At 49.1% G+C, this 14,379-nt stretch overlaps 1 protein-coding gene across 1 annotated transcript in view; it reads left to right on the forward strand.

Annotated features, from left to right (window-relative positions):
* SH3BP5 (SH3 domain binding protein 5) overlaps positions 1-14,379 on the forward strand; it is a 72,804-nt gene that overhangs the window by 25,478 nt on the left and 32,947 nt on the right. The window contains exon 3 of the mRNA XM_059390907.1: positions 833-961. Coding sequence (XP_059246890.1) covers positions 833-961 — 129 coding nt within the window. The remainder of the gene's footprint in view (positions 1-832; positions 962-14,379) is intronic.

The following is a 14,379-nucleotide window of genomic DNA, read 5'->3' on the forward strand; positions in this document are numbered from 1 at the left end:
TTCCGCCGCTGGGTTCCGCAGCACCAGTTTTACCTTTCTCATCCTGGCACAAACTTTTCTGGAATGGGCTATAATGCCTGCCTCACCCACCAGACTGGAAGAGCCCTGGAGACAGGCACCAAACCCAAGGCCCAGCACAGGGTCTGGCATGTGGGAAGTTTCCACTCAGTGTTTAATGTGGACTAAATCATATGGTTAAGGACCCCCTGGGAGTATAGGGAATGGGGCCATCATTATGGACTGAAGCTGCCAGGGGTGTCTTCCTCTGAGGACCCAGATGGAGCTTTTAAATCAAAACCTAAGGGATGCCTGGGTGGCTCAGTCGGTTAAGCATCTGCCTTCAGCTCAGGTCATGATCCCTGGGTCTTGGGATTGAGCCCCACCTTGGGCTCCTTGCTCAGTGGGGAGTCTGCTTCTCCCTCTCCCTCTGCCCCTCCCCTGCTTGTGTGCATGTGCTCTCTGTCAAATAAATTTAAAAAATCTTAAAACCCTTTCTTAGTAGTCACTAGTCACACTTATTTTTAAAATCTAAATAGATTTATTTAAAATTAAACAAATTAGAAACACATTTCCTCAGTGCCAGCCAGTTTTAAGTCCTCAATAGCCAGATGTGGCCAGTGCCTACTGTACTGGGCAGTGCAAGTGATAGAACATTCCCAGTATCTCAGAATGTTTCAGATGGTGCTGCTCTAGACACTGTCTTGTAGAAGTCTTAATTTCAGGGCCTGAAGGTTGTGTGCAGGCCCCCCTTGGTGCTTTTGGTTAGGGGAAGTGGATTTTCGTGGATTCCTTCTGATGTGTGAACTGTGTCCTCATTTTCTCCTCGGTGCAGGATGCTCGTCAGAAGTTCCGTTCTGTTCTGGTGGAAGCAACGGTGAAACTCGACGAGCTGGTGAAGAAAATCGGCAAAGCTGTGGAGGACTCGAAACCCTACTGGGAGGCACGGAGAGTGGCGAGGCAGGTGAGGTACCCTGCAGATCGTCTGCCCTTCCTGCTGCCCCAAACCAGGTCTGGGGTGCATCTTCTGACTTCCGTGTCCACCGCCAGAGGGTAGAAGCGTGAGCCCCTGGGATGCGGATGCAGAAGGACCGTGACTTTGTAACCATCTGCATATGAAGACAGCCTTTATTTTCCCCTCCCCCCATAAGCTGCTCCATTCCAGCTCTTGATGCTGTTAATAGAGTGTGGGCGGTGGCATTTGGAGGACCCTGTGAGTGGGTGCCGAGTTGGTGCCCAGATCCAGTCCCCAGGCAGCTGGGCCATCTTGTGTGGTGTGGGACCTAGTTCTGGCTTCCCAGTGTATCTTCCTTCTCACTACTGATGTGGTACCGTGTTGTGCTTATGTCCCTCCCAGCCTCTGATAGCAAGGTCCCATGAACAGGGGGAGGAAAAGACCCCCACCCCCCCAACTTAACATCCAGCAGGCCTCGGGGCTGGGGACTTTCGCATACCTTTGCCCACCCTAGCCTCCTAGTCCTGCGTCTCTTTAGTGTGACTCCCCACCTCAAGCAGACCTGAGCAAGGGGTCCAGAGTATGGGTTCTGTCCCTGGTGTGTGTTTGTGTTGGAAGCTGTGGTCTCTACTGGTATAAAAGTGTGAGTGACAGGTGTTTGAGCACCTGCTGTTCACAGGCAGGTGGTTGGGTGTTGAATGGGAGATCACGGGAGGGTGAACGCTTGGGCGGTGAAGCCCCAGAAATTGAGGAATGTGTTCAGGTCAGACCCATCGAGGGTCAGGGCCAGGAGTTGGGCATTCTTCCCCTTTGCCCTGTCTCCATGCACCTCTCTAGTTTCTCATCCTGGGATTCCCCTTGATGCTTTTGGTGGTTCTGGTGAGGTCCTAGGTATGTTTTTGGGTTTCACACTGTGAGCCCTGACTGAGATTTCTGTTCGGAACCTGCCGGATATGTTGCCTTATTCCTAGACAGAATGGCTGCCTGAACCCTGCCTCTTTCCCTGGCCAGCTGAGCGGGGTTGTACCACATCAAAGTGCCAATTATTCATTGGTCTGCAACCAGCTCTGAGCAGCCACCCCCACTTTCTACCTTCTCTGGGCCCCGCCCAGGCCTCTGGCTTTCCAGGGAGATGGAAAGGTGCTGGCCGGTCCCCAGAAGCTCCAGAACCCCAAGGTGCTGTCTATCAAAAATGCCTGTGGCCCACTAGCCTTTCAGGCACACCCCAAGTTGGGGATGTGTTGTTCGCCTTACTCCCCTACCCCTCGCCGCCATGTGGCCCAGAGTAGAAGTATTCTTGAAGTAAAATTGCAGAATGAAGGGTTTGGGTTGGGTTTGAGGAGAAATTTTGAAAATTTAATGTAAGCATTGATGAATACTGAGCAGGTTATAAACTCTCTTTTCCTGAAAGTCTTTAACACTTGAATTTATTGCCCTCTGCCTTTTTGGAGCCCACAGATATTTGTTAAAACCATCCACATGCTCAGGTCTCGGGATGATTAAGAGTGGATTATTAAAGCAAGCCTTCCCTTGGAGTTGTGGTAGACATTTTCCCACCTGGTCCCCGGAGCTTAGGTTTCAGCACAGACCTGGCTAAAGGATCTCTGCATTCAGGGGCCGGTGGAGGTTGACCCATCAGGTCACCAGCCCCAGCTGGTGGGACGTGTCCACCTTTGGCTGTACTCCTGTCACATGCGCTCTTAACTCAGAATCTTTGAACTTTCTGGTCCCTCTGCTTGTCCCTGTCTTAACCCTTGAACCTGTGTGGTCTACTCTCTTTGTCTTCAGGTTTCTGCTCCAGTGTCACTGTATCAGCAAGGCCTTCCTGGGCTACCATTGACATAACTGCCACTTGCCATCTTTAGCACCCCAGTCCCTCATTCCTTGATTGGCCATTTCTCCATAGCACTCTCTCCAGCTGACTTGTTATTGTTTACTTGTTTATAGTAGCGCAGCTCCGGGAGGAATACCCGCACAGATGCGTGGATGATGAGTTGGCAGGCCACCAGAAGAGCCTGTGCTCCTCCTGGCCTGCCTCTGGTGTTCTGAGCGTTTCCTCCATTGTCCCTTGACTCCCAGCTTACCTGCATGTGGCTGTGTGACCAGAGGGGTAGGAACACGGGTGGCAAATCCAGCTTTGTCTGGGTGGGGTTCCTTTAAATCTTATATGCTGGGTTGTCTGTGACACATATGGGATAGATTTCACACCACTCTCTTCTGTTCTGTACCCAAATCCTCTTTGATGGGGAAAGAGGTGGGAGGGAGCTGGCTTGGCAGGGTCCTGCTGCTGGGCGTCTGCGAACTGTGGCATTACTCCTTCCTCTCGTCCCTTCTTGTGGCTGGTGAGGACAATGATCGTGACAGTCGTGGAGTTCTGTGGGTGAGCCACTGAGTCATCAGGTCTCTGGAGATTATACCCAGACCCTGGGGATGACTGACTCACTCTCAGCTAGCAGAGGCCAAGATGACTGTTAAGGGAACCGCTGCCTTCTTGCAGGTGGGGCAGGAAGAAGAAGGGCGGGGAAGGCCCAGAGTGACCCCTGCCCCTCAACCCCAAGGGACCTTGTTGGTCTGTAGCCGAGGAACTGGAAGGACGCTCAAAGGCTAAGGCTGGGTGCGGATGTCCCATTTTGTCTGTGCACACGGCGGGCTGTTTGGGCTTGGGCCAGGTGGCGAGTCTGTTTGTGCACCTGCATCCTCTGACCTTCCTGATGGTGAAGGGGGTGGGGCACCCCTCCAGCGGCTGCCAAGTGGGCCTTCCTGTTTTCTTCCTCTCTTTTATTCCCACCCCCTTCCTGTCTGTATTTACGGACCCTCTGGCTCTGTACAGCAGGGATGGTCTCTGAGAGCTGGCCTGCTGAGCATCTGCTCCACGTGTGTATCATGCACGGAACCTGCACTCCCAGAGCCCCTGCACCCTTGTCTGTGCGACGGGGATGGTTTATGGGAGCAGCCCTGGCTCTCTCGTGATATTGCCTTTGGATTTAACTGAGGTATAATGTGTGTTTGACCGCAGACTCCCTGCATAAGCTTAGGTTTCAGCTCTGAAAAAACCTTTGTCATAGAAAATTTTGAAAAGAAACGAAATGAAGAAAATAAGTTCCTGTTGTCTTCTGTTAGTATTTGATGTTTATCTCCTATTGTTATTATTATTTTTTTTAAATAAGAGCTCATCCCGTAGTGGTGGTTTTATATTGTCTGAATGCCAGTGTCCATCCATCCAGAGTCCCAGTGGAGAGGGGGACTTAAAGAGCTTGGTTTTCCAGGAGATTACGAAGGTTTATAATTGTTGGGCCAATAGAACTTCTATTTGCTTATCAAAATTTCACTAACTTTATTATTCCTGGTGTCATGTCAGATCAGGAATGAGTCAGATCCAGTCCTGTGAGGGTGAAAATGCAGCCCAAATTCTCCCAAGAGGAGGTAGAATCCAGCCCCCACAACGGCCAGCTGGGGTGGGGACAGGGAACTGGCTTTGATGGGTTTGAGGGTTTTTGTCCTTGAGCTGGCACTTGTTTGTAAGGCTCTGTCAGCCCATGTGGCCTTCAGTGTGTGGCGGGGGACATTCTGGCAAGGGGGTGGAGCTGTGTGACTCAGTAAAGCCTGAACAGCCAGAGTGTTTCTTGGTTGCTTTGCTCCCTGGGCTCTAACTTGTCTAGCAATGACCCTGAGCCTGTCATTTTTAGCGCTGCCACTCTCCATGCTTAGTATTACTATTTTTTAAAGAGGTGTGGAAACTGTACAGAACATACATTTTGCCATCTGAGCCATTTGCAAATGTGGAATCCCGCAGTATCAAGTACATTCATGTCATGGGCCCATCGCCACTGCCTTCCAGCTCCAGAACTTTCTCGTCTTCCCAAACTGCAGCTCCATACTTACGAGATGTCCATGCCCCATTCCCTCCAATTCCTGTCCTTGACAACCATGGTTCTACTTTCTGTCCCTGTGAATAAGTACCCCATGGAAATGGAATCAGGCAGTATCTGTCCTTCTGTGACTCGCTTATTTCTCTTTGCCTAACATCTCCTGGGTTTGTCCATGTTGAAGCATGTGTTAAAATTTCATTCCTTTTTAAGAGGACCCACCACATTTTGTTCGTTCATCCATTGATGAACATTTGGGCAACTCTCGTTGGTTTTACGTGGTTGCAGTGTGTCAGAGGACTTTGCAAGTCTGAAGAGTGACAGAAATGCAAAATAGGGTTACTCCGTGCTAGATGTTGCCTGTTTTGTGTTTATGGGGCTATGTAAGTCTGTGCCCCACATGTAAGCTCCTTCAGGGAAGTAAGGTGAGTGGGAAGGCATTTGAAACTTGTGGAGTGACTTAGCTGTAGGACAACTGGCAAAGCCTGGCCTCTGAGCCAGGGGCTATTGGCTCTGAATCCTAACTGAGATTTTTTTTTTGGACACCAGAGGGGAGGAGCACTTCCTGGCTCTCTTTTTTTTTTTTTTTTTTTAATTTATTTATTTTTTTCAGCGTAACAGTATTCATTGTTTTTGCACCACACCCAGTGCTCCATGCAATCCATGCCCTCTCTAATACCCACCACCTGGTTCCCCCAACCTCCCCTAAGGCACTACCCCCCCTACCCTGCCCCTTCAAAACTCTCAGATTATTTTTCAGAGTCCATAGTCTCTCATGGTTCACCTCCCCTTCCAATATCCCTCAACTCCCTTCTCCTCTCCATCTCCCCTTGTCCTCCATTCTATTTGCTATGCTCCACAAATAAGTGAAACCATACGATAATTGACTCTCTCTGCTTGACTTACTTCACTCAACATAATCTCTTCCAGTCCCGTCCATGTTGCTACAAAAGTTGGGTATTCATCCTTTCTGATGGCGGCATAATACTCCATAGTGTATATGGATCACATCTTCCTTATCTGTTCGTCCGTTGAAGGGCATCTTGGTTCTTTCCACAGTTTGGCAACTGTGACCATTGCTGCTATAAACATTGGGGTACAGGATGGCCCGTCTTTTCACTACATCTGTATCTTTGGGGTAAATACCCAGTAGTGCAATTGCAGGGTCATAGGGAAGTTCTATTTTTAATTTCTTGAGGAATCTCCACACTGTTCTCCAAAGTGGCTGCACCAACTTGCATTCCCACCAACAGTGTAAGAGGGTTCTCCTTTCTCCCCATCCTCTCCAACACATGTTGTTTCCTGTCTTGTTAATTTTGGCCATTCTAACTGGTGTAAGGTGGTATCTCAATGTGGTTTTAATTTGAATCTCCCTGATGGCTAGTGATGATGAACATTTTTTCATGTGTCTGATAGCCATTTGTATTTTAATAGCCATGGGACTTTGATGGGTTATGGAACCTCTGTGCCTTAGTTTCTTCATCTATAAAATGGAGTCATTTATGTCCTCTTTTGCTGGGACATAAACCACCCCAAACTTAGTGGCTTAAAACCCTTATTGAGCTCATGATTTTGCTGGGCAGTTTTTTTTTGTTTGTTTGTTTTGTTTTTTTACTTCAGGCGTTGCTGATGTCATGCATATGTCATCAGTTGGTGGGTTGGCTGGGGGCTGGCTGATCTCCCATGGCTTTATATGTCAGGCACTTGGCCCGTGGTCAGCTAAGACTTCCCCGGGTGACTAGACCACATGTGTCTCATCCAACAGGCCAACGAGGGAGTCTTCACGTGGTATGGGGATTCCAGGAATAAAAAGGACAAGCCCTTTTCAAGCCTCTGCCCATGTCACATTTGTTCATGTCTTATTGGGTAGAGTAAGTCAGTCCAGACTCAAGAGGTGGGGGGAAGGACTGCAAGGTGCCCGCAAAGTATTGTAGCCATTTCTGCGACTTAACCACAGTGATAAAACTAACACTTGTAAAGCATTTGGATCAAAGAAAAAGAATCTAAGTTGTTATTCCAGATGTACTTTGCTATCAAATATTGTGTTTCTATGGTGAATCTGCTGCCTTAAAAACAAAACAAAGACCACGGCACTAGAGACTGCTGGATGGCAGAGGCAGGCCTGTGCCGGCCAAGAGGAGACATGTCAAATGTCAAGAATTTGAGGACAGGAGGGTGTCCCCAGGTACCTGAGTAAGTACTGAATTTCTTATGGGGGTAAAGTGTGCCGGAGGCTCACAAATGATGAGGGGGAGGGGTATCTGATGGACTTCTCCACTGATCGCAAGCACTCTGAGCCCTGTCAGACAATAATGTGGTAAGGGCCTTCAGTAATGGAGAGTCCTGTTTTCCATGAAATGAGACAGGTCAAGTGCATCAGATAATCCCTTGAGTTCTTATGTTAATCATAGAGTCACAGAATGTTATAGGCTTTCTTTGTTGGGAAATTCTAGACATTGGTTTCGTTTGCAGAAGGCCCTCTGTAAGTGGAGGAGGAGAGGGCTAGGTTCCACAAAGTTGGGACATAAACTCAAGTATATGTCGGGCTTGGGTTATTACTTTGTTTACCTGTTTGGGTATTTTTTTTTTTCCCTCTGAATTTATCATTTTCTTTTACTCAATAGATATTTACTGGGTTTCTACTCATTGTCAGGCCCTGTTTTAGCCACTTGTTGAGAACAGAACAAAGAGCCTAACTCTGGAGCAGGCATTCCACTCTTAGTCTCATAAAGGAATGTGGGGTGGCGTGTTTTGGGCAAAAGTAGAATCTTGGTACTGATATTTAACGTGTGGGTCCCCTGCCATTTGAGATATAGAGCAAGACTGTGGATTACAGTGGGCTAGTGGATTGGTGAGTTGAAGTGTTTCTCAAAGTATTTTCTAAGTATCTCCCCTTTGTGCTGGCCATTGTGGAGCATAAAATGTCTGTATCCTCCAGGAACCCCTTCAGCACGTACAAGCAAGGTAGTTTTAGGACATAGGTAGTCTGTTGTCATTATTCACAAATTAGAGAGGCGTTCTATTGAGACATTGCTCCTAGGGGAACTAGAGTGTCGGGATCCTGAGAGCCTCTGGTCACATTTTCATCAACTGATCCATACATAACCTTCTTTCACGTACGTTTGTCTTTAAAGACACCTTATTTAGGGGCGTCTGGGTGGTTCAGTCAGTTGAGTGACAGATTCTTCATTTCAGCTCAGGTCATGAGCTCAGGGTGGTGAGATCAAGCCCCGTGTCAGGCTCCATGCTCAATGTGGAGCCTGCCTGAGATTCTCTCTCCCTCTCCCCCTGTGTGTGTGTATGATCTCTCTCTCTCTCTCAAATAAATAAGTAAATCTTAAAAAATATAAAGACAAGCCCTTTTCAAGCCTCTGCCTTATTTATTATATATTTCTTACAAGTAACTAGTTATGTATGGTATTTCCTTATAATAAGACACTAGCCAAGGAGGTTCGAACATTTTCCTAACCTGGGGTGACATCATAAATTTGTCGCCTTTCAGCATCACACAGTGTTGCCCACTGTGCTTTTTTAACTGGTCACCATCTCCCATGCTTTGATAACAGATGGAGTCTGCAGATTAGCCACTTTTCTGTGGCTTCCTCATGCACTGACTATGGACTTGACTTTAGCACTTACTAGAGCAGCCGCTTGTGGGGATCTGCAAATTTCCTCCTCCTTTTTCTGGATGTTCCGCATTGTTGATTCGCTAACATTAAACTCATGGCCAACAGCACCGTGACTCACGCCTGAATGAAGCTTCCGTAAAACATATTTTTTCCATACGGCACATACATCGTAGCCTTCTTGCACTTCAGAACACTAGCCAGCACTTCAGCACCAGGCTTGGGGGCCAATTTGAGCAGCTGAATCTGACAAAAAGCACAGAAATGTGAGAAATGTGGCACTGAGTAGACAGGGATGGGCAGTTGTTTCCTGGGTGAGACCTTCAACAGGAAGGCAGAGAGTTGCCTTGTTAGGCTGTGGCTGGGAAGGCACACGTGGAGCGACCGAACTGCTTCGCTATGGTACTTGCTGTACTGTATTTATCCAGACACTACAAGTGCTGTAAATACTGATTTGGGGGTTACAAAGAAGTTTTAGTGAGCAGGCAAATCTGTAAATCAGGAACCCGTGAATAATGGGGACTGTTTGTACTCACCCAAGGGGGAGGCTCATTTATTAGAGAACTGAACCCCACGGCCCCTGGGTAGACATCGTGTGGAAGAAGCCAGTGGGGTGAGGTCACTCTAGGGGGTGGGGGTGTGGGGGAAGCCTGGGCAGAAAGGCCCCCCGGAGCCCCAAAGTGCAAGAGAGAGTCTGGGTAGAAAGAGGAAAGAGCCAAGATCTGAGGGGGAAGTCCATGTGGGTGTAACCTGGGATAAGTGTGTCAGCTCCAGGGTGGTGGAAAGGGAGCCTTATGGGAGCTGAAGGCCCAGATGGGGAAGGAGTGGTGGCCAGCTGAGGGAATACTGCCAGACTGGGCTGAGAAGCTGCAGAGAAACCACTGGGGGCTCTTCCGTGTGGGAAGTTACCTTGTTTAAGATGGTAATTAGACATGGTTGCTAAATATTGTGTCTTTGGTTAATGGCGGCACCATTGAGATCTACCTATGTCTTAGGCACCGTGTGTACTGCTGAGTGTGTGGATGGGTGGGGTGTGTCTTTCTCTTTCCTGTTTGTTCCCCTAGTACAGATGAGGAAACTGGTCTTGGAGCCCAGAGACCATCACTTGGGCCTTTGCATAAGCCCTTTTGGTGTCATGGCTTAATCTGAGAGGATGGGAAGGGAAGCTTTAACAGACTTCGTGGTTAACCAGTGGTCAAGAATGAGTCATAGGGAACTCCAGGGTTTTGACCTGGATACCCAGAATGCCAATAGGATGTGGACAGTGGGCACCCAGCTTTGGGAGAAGGTGGTGAGCTCGCCCTCCTGAATGTTAAAGCTGTCACGGGGTACCACAGTGGGAATGTCACAGACGAGGATGCAGGACCCGTTGGAGGTGGGGAGCTGGGAGTCAATATGGAGGTTACAGCTTACTGGGAGCCTGTTGTGTGGAGAGAATGGAGTCAGAGATTCAGGATGGAAGGAAGGAGGGAGAGGAGAGGAATTTGAGCAGTCTTTGTGGACCAGGCACTTTTCTAAATGCTTCACAAGCAGGAGGGAGGTCCTTTAAGTTCTGCAGGGCTGGAAAGTGAGGTTTAGAGAAGCTGAGTTCTTCAAGTGGCCCTCCATGTCCTTCCATATTGAGGATCTACAAGGTCCCCAGGCCTGTAGAGTCGTAGGTCCATTATGTACATGCTCTCATGTCTCCTTAGCAACCTTGAAGGTGGCATTCCTGTCACGATCAGATGGAGGGGATACTGAGTGAGGCTCGGCACCCCACATCACTCAACCTCGGGAGGAGAGGAGCAGAGATTTGAACTCGCGTCTGCCTGGTTCTGGATGCTGCCCAGTGCTTCCCCTTCCTGAGGCATCTTGTGACCACCGGAAAGCCTGAGCCACACCCTGACACGTCTTAGGGGGGCAGGTGGGAGCAGTCGTGGTTGTGGAGGGCTCAAAGGAAGAAATTGAGCTCATCTCTGTGGTAGTTTCCCTGCCTTTTCTGCCCTGGGGTGACTGTGAGGCTCTTTTTCCAAGCAGCCTGGGGCCCTTTGAAACTCCTTCCCCTGGTGGCGCGCCCTCCTAGTTCTCCTGGGACTCGAGCACAACTCCATCGTGCCTCCCTTCCTCCCAGTCACTTTCATTTCCGCTGGGCCACCGGCCTGCCTGGGTGGCAGCTCTCACCTGGGACTCGGGTGAGGAGGTCCGGGTCAGTGACGTCCTTCCCCGTGGCCCTGAGCATGTTCCCACTGGGGGGCCCCAGGCCGGTTCCTGGGAACCGCGTCATCCCTGCTGCCCATGGTAAGGGCAGGCAGTGAGTGATGGGGCTCCTGTCCCAGAGCAGGGCCCCCGCTGATTTATGGCAAGAGAGGGCAATGGACGGTTAACTCTCCCTTGCCTGTAAGACTTTGTCCTGCCTTGTAGTCTTGCTTGGAGGTCGTGGCAAAGAAGCAGCTGCATTTTGGAAGCCTCGATGCCTGATCAAGTTGGAGTTAATGGAGGGGGTGTGGTTGGTGGCAGCTTCTGACCCAGGTCAGAGGCTCCTGACATGGGGGAGGTCTTGAGACTTCAATCTGGAGGGCTCACCTCGATGGAGCCTCTGCACTTCCTGCTTGGTTGGCCCTGCAGGGGGCATGGTCTGCTGGGGCTGGAGCAGGAGTGTTGTTGATCTTGAGGTTTTCTCTGCTGGCGGTGCACTGGGCCACTTGCTTTGACCCCTTCCTGCCTGGCTAGCAGTAGGCGATGGCCTGCAACAGGGTGTCAGCCAAACAGCATGGAGCTGGAGGTATTACTACCCCCCCATTACCTTGTAAGGTCAGGGTTTGTCAGGGTGGTTCCCTGTCCCTTGTCCCCTTTGCCTTTCACTGGGGCATGTCTAATGCCCAGTATGTGCCGCTTGGTGGGCCACATGCTGCCCGAAGCTGACAGACATGGTTTGTCACCGTAGTTTGGTGGTTAGTGGGGGATGTGGGGAGTTCTGTATCTGAAACTATGAGGCTCCTTGGATGTGTCTCTTCTTTTCTCTCCTTCCGTCTTCAATAAAATGATTGCGTTATTAAGGATCATCCCTTCCTTCCCCCTCTGTAAACCAGCCTTGTTCCCCAGAAGGAGTGGCAGAATGACCAATTTCGCAGCTGAAGAAAATCAGAGTGCGGGGGGTGTATTTTTGTCACGAGTGTTGTCAACATGGCTAAGCCTTTCTATGCTGTCAGGTAGCCAGGTGTGTCCCCGACAGGTGGTGACATTTCTCTTGAGCTCTTTTGGCTTACCTTTCCATTCCCTCTCCTCACCTCGGGGATCCACCTTCTGCCCACCCTGCTTTCCTTCTTTTCTCTTCCATTTACCCCTCCCCTGCCCTCCCAGGGTGACTTCATATTCTACCTCCTTCCTTCTGTTAACATCTACCACGAAGAATTGGGTGGCCTTATTCACACTAAAAACTAGATGCGTGATAAGGCTTAGCTATTTACGGACTCTGGAACTTTGAGTAGTTCTGCTTTAGAAACCTTCTCCTGTCTTGGGATATTCTGCTTCCTGTTGTAGAATGCGGGTCCCTAGCTTGGTGTTTGTGGCCCAGCAGGAGCTTCTGGACAGGTGTGTGAAGGGATCGCACCCATTCCTGAAAGAGGGAAGTGCAGCAAGTTCAGGTGGTAGCCAGGGTGTTCGTGTGTGTGGTGGGATGCCCTTGTGGGGTATACATCAGAGCTAGGGGCAACAGATGGAATACAGGGTGTTCAGTGAAATTTGAATTTCCGATCATTTTTTTTCAAGGCTGTCTATGTCTCACATGATATTTGGGACTTACTAAAACTAAAAAAAATTGTTATGCACCTGAAATTCAAATTTAACTGGGAGTCCTGTATTTTTATTTGCTAAATCTAGTGGCTGTACAAAGGAGGGGAGCTGTGTTGAGTGATCAGCCAGTTGGATAAAATTCTTTTGGAGTCTGCCGCCCCCTCTCAGGTTCCTGCATTTATAGCATGTGTTGTTGTGGAGGGAAGATTCTGGTCCCTCTGTGCCATTCCTTAGCCTGTAGCCTTGGGCTACAGGCAGGTACAAGTGAATGAATATGTAGGAGTATTGAGTACAACTGAAAGTATTCAACGTCTCACACCACAGTTCTACACTCCTAAGCCTAAACACTCCTAAGCCTGGAAACTCCTAAGTGTTTCCAGGAAGAAATGGAGTTTTTTAGAAAGAGAGTGCAAGCAGGGGAAGAGCAGAGGGGGAGGGAGAGAAGGGGAAAGGGACTCTCAAGCAGACTCCGTGCTGCCTGTGGAGCCTGACACCAGGCTTGATCTCATGGCCTCATGAGCCTGAGCCTGATCTCATGGCCTGAGCCTAAACAAAGATTCAGATGCTCAACCGACTGAGCCACCCAGGTTCCCCAAAATGGGGTTTCTAAGAAAAGTGGTTGAGTCTGATCACTGCCCCCCTCAACCTTACCACCTTGATGGCTAAGAGCTGGTTGGCTCCTGACAGAACTCTCAAGGGCTCCGTGGACAGGCACATGAACTAGGTCTCTTCTGAAGGAGCTCCCTGACTTTGGTACCTCAGCACTCTGCCCTGACTTATCCAGGCACCAACTAATGTCTGCCTCCCTCAAACTTCTCCCCTTCCCCCCATTCTTGAATGGCTTTAATAGCTTGATCATTTACTCATGTTTATTTATTTAGTTTTCCATTTCAGACTTTGCCAGGCACTAGGGAGCTTACATTCTCCCAGCGGAAAGAATGCCTCTTTGCTGCACTTAGGGCAGTGATCAGCTATGTCTAGGAAGCCTCACTTTGTGTCCTTCACTTTGAAGAAGTTGGTAAAATGGAGGTACAACGAGGATACCATCTGTTCATCGGTTTGTTGGTACCCTAAAGCACATTCCCCAGCCCTTAGGCAAAGCACTGTAGTGCAGAAAGGATTCATGGATTTATTTCTAAAAGTCATCATGTATCAATCTCCTGAGTTTCTTTCATTCCTTGAATTCATGTTTCTTGGTTTCAGAGTCAGGCCAACTAAGTGAAGATTTTCTTTACACAGAGGAGGCAAGGCGGTCTGTTTTTACACTGACCTGAGCACTCAACCAAGGTGGTTGAAGGGACCTGTAGTGGGTTCTTGAAGAGCAAGTGGAAGGAAATCATAAGAGAAGGCACTGTATTGGGTTTCTGTCCATTCCTCTACTGTGTGGCCTCATCCCAGCACCTGAGTTCTACAGCCTGAAATTATGAAATTTACAATGCACAAGATGATGGCCTCTTCTAATATCAACCAGTAGTTGCATTTGGTTGCAAGCAACCGAGGACTCAAAAACAGTGGCCTGTGCACACTAGGATGTGTTCTCTCACCTGGAAGAAGACCTGAAGTAGGCAGTCTAGGGTAGTCTAGTGCTGTGACTCTGTGGTCACCTGAGACCCAGTGACCTATGTACTGCTCAGTCCTGTGAGTTCCAGCTCAAAGCCACCTCATGGTCCAAAATAACAGCAGGAGCTCCAGCTGTCACATCTGCCATTCAGAGCAAAAGGGACAAAAGAGAATGGGGAAGGGACATATGCCCCGTCTCTTTTGAAGAGTCTAGTTGGAATTCTCAGACAACACTCTGCTTCCATTCCATTGCTGGAACGTGGGTAGCTGCACTGGTGGCTTGGCTTAGAGTTTTTTTCACTAGCGGGGTTGTTTCTAAGGATGAAGGGAGGGGAGGTATCGGGAGGCAGCTAACTAACTGTGCCATATGTGGGCTGTAATATCTTCTATCTTTTAGTAAGGCTGTGGGTTGGAAGGAGTTAGAGGCGGACAGGTGTGACCCACAGAGCAGGCCAAGGACTCCTCGGAGTAGGGAAATGCAGTAAACCCTGTTTCTCTCTGCTAGGTCACTTCCCTCTCTTTATGGCGTGTGGAGAAACTTCCTGTCCTTTATCTTGTGTTGGAGACCTATGAGGAAATCGTAGCTTCCCATGAAGGTGTAATT

Source organism: Mustela nigripes, chromosome 2 (genome assembly GCF_022355385.1).
Source record: "Mustela nigripes isolate SB6536 chromosome 2, MUSNIG.SB6536, whole genome shotgun sequence".
NCBI classification, from domain to species: Eukaryota; Metazoa; Chordata; class Mammalia; order Carnivora; family Mustelidae; genus Mustela; species Mustela nigripes.